General features: G+C 34.9%; 2 protein-coding genes across 9 annotated transcripts; one reads left to right on the forward strand and one right to left on the reverse strand.

Moving 5' to 3' along the window:
- Positions 1-548: 548 nt before the first annotated feature.
- Positions 549-5,359, reverse strand: LOC122302391 (immune-associated nucleotide-binding protein 9-like). 2 transcript variants are annotated; one of them, XM_043113621.1, is made up of 6 exons: positions 5,140-5,359; positions 3,647-3,895; positions 3,253-3,530; positions 2,425-2,589; positions 2,208-2,342; positions 549-955 (listed from the first exon to the last, which is right to left on the reverse strand). In XM_043113621.1, exons 2-6 carry the CDS (start codon positions 3,876-3,878, stop codon positions 755-757), a joined length of 1,011 nt encoding a protein of 336 aa, XP_042969555.1. In that variant the 5' UTR covers positions 3,879-3,895; positions 5,140-5,359; the 3' UTR covers positions 549-754. The 2 variants fall into 2 exon arrangements, with proteins under 2 accessions (XP_042969555.1, XP_042969554.1); XM_043113620.1 differs by having other exon boundaries at positions 3,647-3,901.
- Positions 5,360-6,894: 1,535 nt separating this feature from the next.
- On the forward strand, positions 6,895-13,305 carry LOC122302397 (regulator of nonsense transcripts UPF3). 7 transcript variants are annotated; one of them, XM_043113635.1, is made up of 15 exons: positions 6,897-7,136; positions 7,885-7,991; positions 8,339-8,434; positions 8,551-8,649; positions 9,018-9,097; positions 9,947-10,045; positions 10,719-10,842; positions 10,980-11,032; positions 11,236-11,728; positions 11,869-11,961; positions 12,087-12,208; positions 12,307-12,359; positions 12,634-12,769; positions 12,860-13,018; positions 13,125-13,305. In XM_043113635.1, exons 1-12 carry the CDS (start codon positions 6,997-6,999, stop codon positions 12,343-12,345), a joined length of 1,545 nt encoding a protein of 514 aa, XP_042969569.1. In that variant the 5' UTR covers positions 6,897-6,996; the 3' UTR covers positions 12,346-12,359; positions 12,634-12,769; positions 12,860-13,018; positions 13,125-13,305. The 7 variants fall into 7 exon arrangements, with proteins under 7 accessions (XP_042969573.1, XP_042969569.1, XP_042969570.1 ...); XM_043113636.1 differs by having other exon boundaries at positions 13,129-13,305; XM_043113638.1 differs by having other exon boundaries at positions 12,895-13,018.
- Positions 13,306-13,757: the final 452 nt, after the last annotated feature.

Consider the following 13,757-nt stretch of genomic DNA (forward strand, 5'->3'; position numbering starts at 1 on the left):
CCACTAAAACGACCCAGTCTCCCAACTCAACTGAAAACGACAGATAACCAAACTAAAGCTGCCCATATTCAACTGACGATGGTTGCAGTGAATGTCGTCATCTTTTTCTTTTTCTTTTTTGGATATCAGAAGAACCAGTGAATTATCGTCCCTGGATGGAGCTATTGAAGCTCAAAATGGTTGCTTGGAAGCCTTCTGTGGTTGCATAATTGCATTTTCAGCTCAAAGTTTGAGAATGGTATAGGTATTCATAATCAAGCTGCAAAACTTTAATTGAAAATCAGGAGTGTCTCATGGCATAGGCCTCCACCAAAGTCTACTCTAGATATGCAAAGGGCAGAGAAGGAAAAATTATACTTCTCATTCTTACACCACACACCAACTTTTATTTTTTATCTTTTCCCTTAACATATTTGTGGTAAGGATGATGAGTATAGGAAACTCATGTTGATTTCTCTTCACATTTCCGGGGCCCAGGTAGAAAAGTGGTTCGAAGGCAAGCTATTTACACCGGACACTAAGGCCAGACGTTCAACTAGTTAGCTAGGTTGAAAAGTCGATAAAACGTCTGTGTATATATATATATATAGTAGTTGTACGCTAAGCGGGAATTATAAGCCTTTACATAGGGTATTTAATGTTTTGTCAAGCATTCTCGCAAGCAGTTTCTGTAGAAACTCCACACAAAAGGGAAAAATGATAATTGATAAATAATCTGTTACTGCACAGCAGACATGGCTTCATAAACTTTAACTCATAGAATGGCACACCGATTTTCACTGCGCTTACGAAGCTCCTCCTCTGCTTTTTCTAAATGCTCTCTGAGCCTACGAATTTCATCATTAGATTTCATCTGAGCTAAATGTGCTTGTTCTTCAGATTTCAGTCGTGCAGCTTGCTCTTCTGCCAATTGTTGTTCGAGCCTAGTAGTTGTCTCCCTCAGCTTCAACTCAACCTACAGAACAAAATACATGACAGCATAAATAACCATACTTAAAGTCCAATTTTTGTTTTTTGTTTCTTTTTTTTTTTTTTTTTTTTTTTAATGGCAGAGAAAAAGATTCAGACCTGAAAACAACACACCTACCACCCCGCCCTAATTAACTTTATACTTCCTAAAACAAGGACCCGCAGCATAAGCTGTGCCTTTTGCTAAATTGGAGAAAGAAAAGGACATAAGGCTTCTCTACAACACTTCCAAACCTTTCAACTGATGCACTAGTAATCTCTTAAAGATAAATGTCATAACATCATGACCAAATAATGAGCATTCAGTTCCAAAGTGTTGCTTGAGTGCAAAGAGAATGCTATTAAGTTCAAAGAATTGATCCTTAAGATTATCATCCATCTCTCACCAAAAATCATAGAGATGGTAAAAGCCCTGGGGTAACCTTGTTATATTGGTTTACAAACTGTCGCCCTAAGAGATTCTAGGGATAGGGTTAACTCATAGACAAATGGTTTCAATCCATGTCCTGTTTCAGCAGATAAACCCTAGTCTAAAAGGTGTATTGCCATAATCTGTAAAAGGACGACAAAACTTTCAGTCACTGATAAGTGATAAGGATGTGCCCAGTTTCTCAGGACGCACATATGCACAAAGGTCACCTAGTAGAGGCAAGGTACAAGCATAAAGCAAGGGGTGGGCCTGAACAACATCACATGTTTTGATTAAAGGATTGATAAGTCCAAGGTAAGCCAGTGATGAGTTTACCTATTGCTTTGTTGTACACCTCATGCATGCATATAAATCATGAAAAAGAATCTAACCAAAAGTCACAAATACGTTGTTATCTCTATGAGAGGCCTCATATTAATTTACAGAGTTGTTGAAATTGGACCCCATCAGGTAAAAATGGAGAAAGTTTTTTCTTTTTACACAAGTAAAAATTGGAAGAGAGAAAATTATGTTAACTTGAGCGGCTTCAAACTAGTGTCTGATGCGCAGATAAAATAATGATATGCAAATCTGCATATCTGAGCCAAGAAGTTCTAATGTATGTTTTGCTGAAGGTAAGATGGGGGATATAAAATCTTGCTTTAACTGGGAGTGGTCTCCTTCAACAATCATGGATCAAGAGTGAAGCAGCACTCCTTCCCAGATTCATTGCACAATTATGAAACATTGATTGTTACGTCATATGTACAGGGAGGTGCAAACATAGAAGCAGTTGGCAAAAAAGATGTATAAGAACTGTTAAAGATACCATCTCAGTAATTCGCTTGAGCTGCTGCTCATATGAAAACTCTATCTGATCTTTGAACTCGGATATTTCTTGTTTAGAGTAACCTTTCAGGGAATCGACCTGCTCTTGTTGACTGCGGAGTTTGATTGCACCCTCCTGTCAAATGAAAAAAATTCATTATCATAACACTTTCATAGAAATATTGACATGAGTTCCAAGAAAAAAGGAAAAAAATAACCTTCAGTTCAGCAAATAACTCATCTGTGTATGGTTGACCACCATTCCGTGCTATGACCAGGTTTACAAGGGAAAGAAGCTGCTGAAGTTGTTCAACCCTCTTGCTTTCATCCTTAGTCTTGTTATCAAAAAGTACAAGCCGATTTTTACACAAGACAATGACTTCCTATACCAAAATTAAAATCAATTAGAAAAATTGCGGGCCTACTCATTCAATGTTGTAGATGATCAAGCAGTAAAGACCATGCCAACCTTCTGATGAAAAGAATCTGCTAATGTAAAATTTGTAAGTTTGTTATTAACATAGTATAATTTTTTTTTTTTTCCCCTAAAAAATCCATGCCAACCTCACTAATTTTTAACTTTTCTCTCCGCATGTTCTCTTCCTCTTAAGAGAGCCTCTGTCAAGCACAAACACGCATGTCTAGAGTCTACTGCACTTTACAAAACGAAAATATATCTTTACAACTCTTCGCATTCAACCTAGAAATAAATGCAGATAATCTTACTTTATAAAAAATCCACTTTTAATAAGCTTGAACCCTCAAGAGTCTGCAATTCTCAAGAATCAAAATTCCCCAAGAAAAAAAGCCGAGAGTATTGACAATGTCATCAGATCAAAAGCAGTGAAACCAAAGGTTACGAAGTAGTGCATATTATCTCCATGATTTTCTTTCTTTAGCTAGAATGTAATTAGGTGTTTCTTTGGTATAATTCCGGTGTACACGGGCTATGCCTACTTCATTCGTATGAATAAAATTCTCTTATTACTTATAAAAAAAAAAAAAAAGGCCTTACTAAAAATTAAGAAAAGAAAAAAAAAAGTAACCTTTAAAGGCTCTGGGCACTCGCGACCCAAATAATCATCCAAAGTTTCTTCATTATCTTCAAGCTCATCCCCCCCAGTGAAGACTACAATCATGTAGTCAACAATTCTGCTACCAAACAATGTCTGCAAGCTACAAATTGCAGCTTCCTCTTCTTGTGAAAAGCGGGTCCTAACTGAAAAAACTATAAGAACTGCATGGATCCCATCCTTCGCCAAGTCAATGCATTTCACAATTTCTTTGCCAACAAATTCAGATCCAGCAGAAAAATCAAATAAACCTGCAATGACCTATAAGTTAGTCCTTGTGTACCCAAAATATACCAAATCGTATGGATAGCAATAGCTTGGGTAATTTCTTAAATACAGCTAGATCATAGATCGGGTATGACTATACCAGGAGTGTCAATGACATTTATAATCTGTCCATCCCTCAGTACAGTTCTCTGCATTTCACAAGTGCTTGTAACACCAGCAGAGCTCGCCTTCGACTTGAAGGCCTTTCTTCCAACAATGCTGTTCCCAGTTGCACTTTTTCCATTCCCAGTACGTCCAACTAAAACCACAGTACGGACCCCATTGGATGGAGAAGTAAGCTCCCAGTCATCATCTATCATACTTCCACCCATTATAAAAATCAGACTACCTGCATCTGAACAAATATTTATATAATTCCATTCAGTGATTTCTCTAATATGAGAAACACAAGCATATCATAAAAGAAATCAGTTGCATCAATATCATTTTTTATACAAGTAGTTGAATCAATATCTTTTTTTTTTTTTTTTTTTGATAGGCGAGGTAGTTGGATCAATATCTATAAAGTTCAACAAGAAAAAGAACTGAGAAATATATTTGCAGTCTAAAATCTGTAATTGATTATCTATTAGTTCAACTATTGAGGTTTGTTTAAGCTTTCTAGCATCTTCAACGCATATTGATTTCCACAAAAAGTCAATGACTTTTGATTACTGTTGACGGATACCATAGACATTGCCTTTGTAATGCATTATCTATTTGTTCAAATAATGAGGTTTGCAATGTAAAGGCTACTCAATAATTTGACTCAATCATAGATTATATCTTTAGTTGAAATACAACGAGTTATTTATTTTTAAACCCAATGAGTTAATGCCTTCTATGCTTAAGTCTCCATTTTCTAGCATCTTCAACCATACTGATATCTGAAAAAGTCAAAATAACTTGTGATTGCCGTTCATAGATACCACCATAGAAAGTGGCAATGTATTAAAGTAAACAAGTAGATGTTAATGATACAATATCAATCAGACCCATGTTCAGCATGTAAACTTGAAAGCAACGCATCAAGATTTCAATGACCAGACACGTGTGAATATAATGAAACTAAAATTTAAGAACCAACATCAAATATAAATAAGCAAAATAATACATTTTAATAATTTGGAGAATAAGTCCGTCAACGGCATAAACCCAAATTGAACTTCAAAAGACTAACAAATATAGCTAGATACGTATTAATAATTAGCATTCAACATTTACAGACACCATAATTAAACTAAACACCATAATTAAACTAAGGAACTTAATAATTAGCATTCAACATTTACAGACACCATAATTAAACTAAGGAACATGATTTTTCAGTGGTAAGCTAAATAAACCAAAAATATAGGAATCTTCAATCAGATCAACCTACACAACCAAAATCTCCCGCATGCAAAAGTCCGTAGCCCTATGTTTGGTTGCCGAGAAAACAAAGAAGAAAATAACAATAAAAAAAGGGAATAAACCAAAAATCCGAGATTCGAAACTTCGATTCTTCGTTCTTCCTGATTTTATCTCCAGAACCAGAATTAGAATCTTTATTATAAATATTAAAAATAAAATCTTGAGCACAAAATTACTTACCCAAGAATGGAAAGCCAGAGGACTTGAAGCTAACAAGAGAAAGAGAGAGGGAGTTTAGAAGAGCTCGTATAGAACGAACAACTATTGTTGTGGGGGATGAAGTTGAGGAGTAGACATCTAAGGAGGGAGAAGAAACTTCTTGGATAGGACAGAGTCACAGCAGAGAGGGATTTTCATTTGGATGAGTTCGCTGCGGTGACTTCGACGTTCTGTACTCAAAATGGGCCGTCGATATTTATGGTATCAGCACTGTTAAATTTTATGTACTTAGCAATTACAATTGCTTAATTATTTATTATAAAGAAAAGAAAAATGATATTTACAGTCGTAGTTGTGTAAATGATATACAGTCGTTTAAAAAAAAATAAATTAATATGGAATCCATATAAAAAAAAAATTAACTTTTTAATCGTGGACTCCACTTTTTTCAAAGCGATTGCACAGCGTTTGTAATTCCACAACTGTATATAACATTGCTCTAAGGAAAAAGCCATTTTGCCGCTTGGGGTTGACCGCCCGGATTGACTGTTGGGCAAAATTTTGCTTTTTTTACTTAATAGTTAAAAAAGTGATTTTAAGTGTATTAATATATATATTTTTTACTTAATGATTAAGAAAGTGATTAAAAAAATATGAAATGAAAAAAAAAATATTGGACAGTATGTCCAGCGGTATGTTTGAGACGGCATAGTAGTCTGACCTTTATGATAAATGATCTATATATTTTTAAAATACGCTAATTTTGTGCGTTTTTAAAAAAGAAATGGATAAATTGATGACTTCTACGAAAAAATTTGCATTTTAAATGATGGATTTTATTTTTAATTTATAAATCAATTATAAGAAATTTAGACACCTCAAAATTATATTTATTTCTTAATAATTAATTAAATAAGATAAAATGTATAATTTATTATTATAATTTTCAAATAATCAGAACGAATAATTCTATTTTTAAGTATGTGTGTTAAATACATCTAGTAACGTTTTCATTTGTGATCTTGGTATAATGTTTAAATTAATCTTAATACTAGTTTTAATATTTGAGTTGGGATTTTATGATTATTTGTAATCCCACATGTTATGGTTGTAATCACGATTTTCTTCTATTATAAGTGAGACTTATAAATAAAATTGAAGTACAGTCTTTTTCTTTTGAAAAAACGCATATAGTAACGTTTTTATGTTATATGATTTAATTGGAAATATAAATTTTAAAATTTAAATATTTCAAATCAAAATTTATTATTTAAGTGATATACTAGAATATTATACTTATTGCTGTGATTGTCTTATATTTATGATTTATGTAAAAGAAATATTTGAAACACTAAATATTCTTTTGTCTATTTATTAATTTTATAAACAATATTAATAATAAACTTGAAAATTAGTTAGCAATATCAAGAAATAATAAGATGAAAGATAAATTCTATTTATAGTCTTCATTTAGGGGTTATATGTACATGTTATTTATTAAATAAAAAATATAATTTTAAGGTGGATATTTTTATAATTTAAAAAAAATTAAAAATAAAATTACCTAAATTTATATTATAATTTTTAAATAAAAATTATACGTAGTATTATTCAAGATGAAAACAAAGAGAGAGAACATTATGAGGATGGGCTTTGCAGCTGTTATGCAATCTTGAAAGCAAAGGGAGAGAACATTATGAGGATGGGCTTTGTAGCTGTTACGCTTTTGCAGGTGAATGAGCCCAAGCCTGGTTCACGCAAGGGCCTTTCGCCATTAGTTCTCTACCAAAATTGAATTTTCTAGAGAAAGAGAACGAAACTTGCAGAACAAGGAGGAAGAGAGAACGAGAAAAACAGAGAGATTTTGCACCCAAATCGATGAAAGACCCCTCCGTAAGGAGCAAGGTGGTGATTCGGCACCTGCCACCGTCTCTCACTCAGCCCGATCTTTGCATTCTGATTGACGAGAAATTCTCCGGCCGATACAACTGGTTTTCTTTCCGCCCCGGCAAAAACAGGTAAAGTTTGGGCCCGTTTCCTTTTTTACTTGCGTTTTATTCACTTACTATAATTCTTGCTATTTATGTCGTAGATATAAGGAAAATTTTCTGATGTACGTTAGAGTTGAATCTTAATTAGTGAATGTATGTATAATGTATTCGGCATCTTCTGGATAGGGATTTTGAAACGTTTCTTTCTGAATTCTATAATCGTAAATTGCATTGGTTTCTCGCTTTCAGAGCAAGAAAGACACTTCTATAATGTTGACCAATCAAACAAGCTCAAATTTATACGTAGTTAAAGTCCTTTTGGGGTAAATCATACTTAGGTCTTTATCCTCATATATTTATAAAAAAAAAAAGAAAAAAAAGGTCTTTATCCTCATACTTTATTGCCACTTAACCTTTTTATATGTTCAACTGAAAATCCCGCCGAGGATCTTCCTAGTGCAGATATAATTGTTTTGCATTGAAGAACGTGCGCATGCATGCTAGGAAAGTTGTGTTCTTTCCCTGCTTGCTTGCTGATAGAACATCAAGAACAAAAAAGGAGCCTGATTGTCGAATATTAAAAAAAAAAAATTCAGTGACTTGGGAAAATAAACTAACCGCTTTTCTCACATGTGTAATTTCTTAAACATCAAATGGGACGTAGTTTTTTTATTATTATTTTTTATTATTTTTATTTCCTTCTGTTTTCAATGCAGCAAAACATTGACTAATGAGTTTTCTAACTTGAAGAGATTTTTCTTAAACTAATTTGCAGCCAAAAGCATCAGAGATATTCTCGAGCCTACATAGACTTCAAGAAGCCTGGAGATGTTTTCGAGTTTGCCCAGTCTTTTGATGGACACGTGTTTGTTAATGAGAAGGGTAACAAATTATGACATAACCTTTTCTCTACTTTGCCAAGTTTACAAGCAGCTGCAGTTTTATGTCTAGTGGATTGCTTCAACAAATCTCGTTCGTACGTGAAAAGAATGGTTAAATGAATAGATTAAATGTGAATAAGCTTTGGTTTGTCTGGCTAGTGATGTTCTCAACCATATTTTGCCATAGTGAGGTCATGTTTTTCTGATTTTGGAGAGATCAGTAATTGTAGAAACTATAATGTGCAAGTCTTGTCTGTAGACTGCCATGCTAATTATTTTTTGACAAGTAACTGGCATACTAATTTTACTTCGTGTTTTTATGAGTTTAAATCGTTTCATTGATCCTAGGTGCTCAGTGTAAGATTGTAGTTGAATATGCTCCTTCACAGCGTGTTTCAAAACGATCTACTAAGAAGGACGGTCGTGAAGGGACCATATATAAAGGTATTGGTTCAATTTTCCATTTCTATTTGATTACATTAAACTGCTGTGCTAGAATTGAACGAATTATGTTGCTTGCTTCCTTGTATTTATAGCTACCTTTTCTTTGATGAAAGTAGATCCTGATTACTTAGAGTTCCTCAAAACCATTGCAAAGCCGGCTGAGCATCTTCCTAGTGCAGAAATACAGTTGGAAAGAAGAGAAGCAGAACAAGCTGGTTTGTCGTTTTTTATGTCTTTACATGCCCACATGTATTCTCGTAGGTATATAGACTTGTATAATTTTTCTTCCCCAGCCTTAATGGCGACAACTGGTTGCATATAATGATGCAAGTCCCGACTTTTGGTTCTTTTCTAAAGGCCACCATGGTGTCTATGGCACGTAATGACGTGAGTTCCCTCCCTTATTTTTTTATAAAAGCTGTCATGGTGCCAAATAAGGTTGTGTCCAAAATCTTGAGGAGTAACATTCTGACTATAAATTTTGTCATAGCAGACTTTACGCACAAGTTCATATTTGCTTACGAGATATATTATTGAAGTTTGTTCCCTTTAGGTGCATTAGTTTCTCCCTACTTCTTTCCAGGCTCTGCAAAGGAAAATCCTGTTGTTACCCCACTTATGGAATATGTTCGTCAGAAACGAGCTGCTGAGAGTGGAGCCCAGGTATTGATGTCATGTCATCTTTGATCATCTATCTTAAAAAAAATGTTGTTTACTTGCTGTATAGTTTGACAGAATGGTTTATTCTGTGTTTGTGATGTAATTAGACTATCGTCTTTATTTACTTAGCCATAATTGTTTCTGAAACAAGAAAAATTAAGTAGAACTAGATTGAATCATTATTAATATATGCTCTATAATGTTCATATAAGTCATTGGCTTATTAACAAAGGAGGGAGAAAAAGAATGAAAGAATGGGACAATGACAGCACAATAATAACCTTGGAGTAACATTAAGAATAAAACATCTTGATTACCTATCAAAAATAACCTTGGAGTAACCCTGTTGTGTTGCATATGGCTTGGGAATGTGGTTATAGAAAGAACAAATAAATTTGGGTGATTCCACTACTGTGTCCTTGTGTTTAATGTGGTACCCTGGAAAGAAAGGAACATTACTACCATTGAAGACCTTGAAACTTTGGTACATTAACCTAGCATGTGCTTTTTTGGATCCATTGTGTATGCTTCTCCTTATCAAAAGGTTGCTGATGCTTTTAGAACGTATTCTTCTGAAACTTTCCCCAAAAATTTGTAGTTTGTTAATTTTTAATTATAATAGATTTTTCATGAGTGTACAGTTTGTTTGGCCCATCATCTAGTTGGCTTGTAAGCGGACAAAATCCTGTTATGTCAAATAAGTTGCATGTAGGAGTGAGATGTAGATATGTTTGTACTTTGCTTTTTTCGGAGGGTGTGAAGCTTGTCAAATAAGCCTCCTTGTTTTCCTATATATTTTGTGATTTTGAACATATAAGCTTGTCTTATTTTGAGTCTTGTGGTTGAATGTAGGGTTCATCAGTTGTTGGGAAGATTAGGAGAAGATCTAGAGTTGCAACCTCAGGCAAACCTGGCTCATCTACTACCAAACGAGACTCTGAGAAGAAAAAGGTATCCCTTCAATTGTGTAACCATTTATCTCTTATTACGGTTTATCTGTGTGAGAAAACTTGAAATCCTTTTGTATAGTCAGATTTTTTCTTTTGTTATTCATGAAAATGTTTCATTTTCCTAAGCTCTTGTACTGGAATTCATCCAGGTCAGATCTGAAAACAACGCTGGAAAGCTTCTTAGAGTAGTAAACTGTGCTGTTTAAACTGTTTTTTTTTTTAAGTATCGTAACTGTGATCTTTTAACTTAAAATTATGAAGAGCTAACACTTTGCTTTGGTTAGGAATTGAGTTGTTAAGAGATTGGTGTGAACGTGGTAGAAAGGAAAGATAGTTTTTAGTCATTGCATCTCATTAGAAGAAAATGCTCTGGTTGGGTCATTAACTCTTCTATTAGGTGCTAATTTGTGTTGTTATTTAATGATAAAGTTTGCTTCTTGCCTCTGCGTACACCTTTGCTGGTTTAAGCAAGTTAGCTTGAAAAAGTCGGGTTTGGAATTGCTTATTTAGTAATGTGTGTTTGGATATTGTACAGTCTTAGTGGTTGTGCCAATTATTTGTTTCTTTCTGGTTGTTATTTTTATGTTTGCCGACACGTTCATGTAACTCTGCTATTTTTTGCTCTTGAAGTGAAAGACAAGGTTACTCGTTCATGTTTTCTCTTTGTTTGACAGTATATATTGAAGGAAGGTGCAAAAACTACTGCTAAAAAAGACAAGTCAACTTTCACTGTAGTAGCCAGGCGAGAGGATCAACCAATTACTTCTAGTGGGAAGAAAATATCTGAAAATGTAACAGGTAGATTTTTCCTTCCATTTGTGTTTGTTTGTGTGTGCATTGGAGCATGTGTTTTATTTGTTTCTGCTGTATTCTTCATCTTTCCCGGGTAACTGTCCATGGAATTGAAGATTATGTTTCTGGTATCATGATTGCAGATTCTGGAAAGAAGATTCTGCTTCTAAAAGGAAAAGAACGAGGAGTAAGTCGAGTAAGGTTTTTTGTTTATGTTTTTTCTTCTTCACCATTCATCTCCATCATCTGCTCCATTGTAAATTTCTTCAACAATTTTCCACTCACGTTTTACATTGTACGAAGCTTGGTTTGATTTATTTTTTGTTTGTTTCTGATCATTATTCTATTGTGCATGTAAATTGGTTTTTGCATTTTATAACATTTCCTGGGTTCCTTCAGGAACAACAGGGTGTAACATCAGTTGCTGGAAATTCTTCTACTTCAACTGCTTCAAAAGAGAATCAGCGTCGTGAGGGTGGTGAGAGGGTGATCAAAAGCATACTTTTAAATAATGAATCTCATCAAAGTCAATCTTCAACAGCAGTCCAGCCTCAGCAGAAAATTCAGATTTTGAGGTCAGAAAGTGGTAAGCGACCACCACGAGACATCAGTGCACGCTTGGGACCTAATGGACTTGTCTCTCAAGGTGAACCGAACTCATTTGGTTCTGAAGGGGATACAAAACGGACTCGAGAAGATAAATTTACAAAAAGGATCATGCAAGTTTTGGGTAATGTCAGTGAGAAGCAAGAAAAACGTACAAGAAACAGGGATAGACCTGATCGTGGTGTTTGGACTCCTCTTCATCGATCTGATGTATCACATTCTAGTGATGATCGCTTGTCATCCCCTGTTTCACATCCCACTCAATCACTGGCTGATTCAGTTGAAGGTACTGCTATTACTCTTCATGGACCTATGAGTAGATGTAAATTCTATATTGGGGAACCATCTGTAGTTTCAACTCATCGATCTCCTTATTTAAGACTTCTCGTGTGGGGAATATACTCACCGTTTACCTTTGGTTTTCAGCTTCTCACAGAGAAATGAAAGATGTGCCCTATGGAAGCAGGACTGCGGAGGTTACGGCCCCCACAAGTGGACGTAATACTTCTGTTGCAAATGGTTAGTTTTGCTTTAAGGCCTACCATTTGTTGTGGGTCCCTCTCTTTTCTTGTTTTCTTTTTCATTTTTTTAACGACATTATTCCAATGGTACTACGTTGCAACTCAGTTTTTGGATTTTCTCAGGTTCTCATAGGCGTGTTGATCGTCGTGGAGCTGTCCATATAATGAAGGATGATGGCTCTCTAAATACGAGTGAGGGGAAATCTTCCAGGAGAGGAGGTGTTAGTGGCCATGGTGCTCTTGAGGTCTTTATAGTTTGTACTAAATGAACTACAATATTATTTCCTGTTAGTTCATTTTGTTTTAGTAGCCAAGTTTTTTGTTTTTCCCCTTGTGTTTACAGAAGCAAATGTGGATCCAGAAGTCATCTTCAGGTCCTTAGATTATCAAAATTTGGTGAGTCGTTCTCTTTATTGGCATGCCATCCACCCCCCCCCCCCCCCCCCCCCCCCATCAAAACAAAAACAAGCCAAAAAAAAAACACTTTCACACCAAAGATTCTTCTTCTTCTGAGCATCTCAAACAAAAACTATGAACATTATCTGAAGAAGAATGGTTACAACATGACAAATTTAGATGTTTAAAGCTGTTTATTATTGTCATGTAAATGTTGATGATAGTGGTTGTTTGGTTGGATTAGAATCTGATAGTCTAGCAATTTGTGAAACAGTTATGGCATTCAGTAAGTGCACTAATTCATCATTGTCCAAGGATTATATGTTGCTACAGTCTGAGGCCTCTATTAAAGACATCATGCGGTCAAAACAAGCCCAGAATGGCGATTCTATGATTGTACCAATTGTAGGGTACGTGTGTATGTACATATGTTGAGATGTTGATTTGAAAAGTATTTTTCATGGCATGCATTTTGATGGTCCGGATTTCTTTAATTGTAGACCAACTATGCTTGTGGAAGTTTCTTGTGGTACAGTGACCCGAGTTACACCCAAGGAGATGCAGCTTGCTTATTCTGATGAATGCCGACCTAACATATCTGATGACAAGATACCCAAGTTGGAGAGAGGATTTGCTTTCTTCACCATGTCACTTTTCAGGTTAGGCCATTTGTAATTTTCATTACTCTTAATCATATCTTACCGATAAAAATAAAAATTGTTCTGAATCATATCTTGAGAGGAAAGTGGTTATGTTTCGATGAAGGCAGAAAATATATGGTACCCGGATGGCCTGCCAGATCTGTTTCACCTTCACCATGTAACGTATGATGATTTGGTAACCAAAGAATTTGGAGGGATTGTGAATAATGGTGCTGTATTGACTCATTCTCGGTCCGGAAAAAACCGTGTATGTTCTCGTTTAATGTATGTGATGAGTTACCGTCTGTTAGGCATTGCTCGAATTTAAGTCATGCACGCGGCTTGATTAATTTGTAGCTCCAAACGCATCAGGCCAAGGGTGAAATGGCCCCCTGAGCCATCTAGGGTGATGTCGCATACCGTTGGGTTGAGGTAGGTGTAGGTTGGGGCATTGGTGATCAAAAGAGATTTAGGCACATTTGGTTTCTCTTTATTCATCTCATCTAATTATTATAACTTTTTCAACTTTCAACATAAAATATAATAAACAATTCAACTTTTTTAAATCTTAAAATAATAATAATATTATAATAATATTTTATTAAATTTTTAATTTTATTACAACTCAACTCAATATCTAAACTGGATCATACCTAATAAAAAGAGAAATAAAAAGGGTCTGAAAATGGAGATCTTATGGCCCAGAGACTCGTGAGAAACGGTTTCGGATGAAGTGATTGGACCATGTCTTTCCGGA

This window comes from Carya illinoinensis, chromosome 3 (genome assembly GCF_018687715.1).
Source record: "Carya illinoinensis cultivar Pawnee chromosome 3, C.illinoinensisPawnee_v1, whole genome shotgun sequence".
In the NCBI taxonomy this organism is placed as follows: Eukaryota; Viridiplantae; Streptophyta; class Magnoliopsida; order Fagales; family Juglandaceae; genus Carya; species Carya illinoinensis.

Coding starts and splice junctions, on each gene's coding strand:
- LOC122302391 (XM_043113621.1), bottom strand. CDS start 3,878: ATGGGTGGAAGTATGATAGATGATGACTGGGAGCTTACTTCTCCATCC. Junction 2,590..3,252: donor AGTGCCCAGAGCCTTTAAAG/GTTACTTTTTTT, acceptor ATTTTGGTATAG/GAAGTCATTGTCTTGTGTAA. Junction 2,343..2,424: donor AGTTATTTGCTGAACTGAAG/GTTATTTTTTTC, acceptor TTCATTTGACAG/GAGGGTGCAATCAAACTCCG.
- LOC122302397 (XM_043113634.1), top strand. CDS start 6,997: ATGAAAGACCCCTCCGTAAGGAGCAAGGTGGTGATTCGGCACCTGCCA. Junction 8,650..9,017: donor AAGAGAAGCAGAACAAGCTG/GTTTGTCGTTTT, acceptor ACTTCTTTCCAG/GCTCTGCAAAGGAAAATCCT. Junction 11,729..11,868: donor ACTGGCTGATTCAGTTGAAG/GTACTGCTATTA, acceptor TTTGGTTTTCAG/CTTCTCACAGAGAAATGAAA.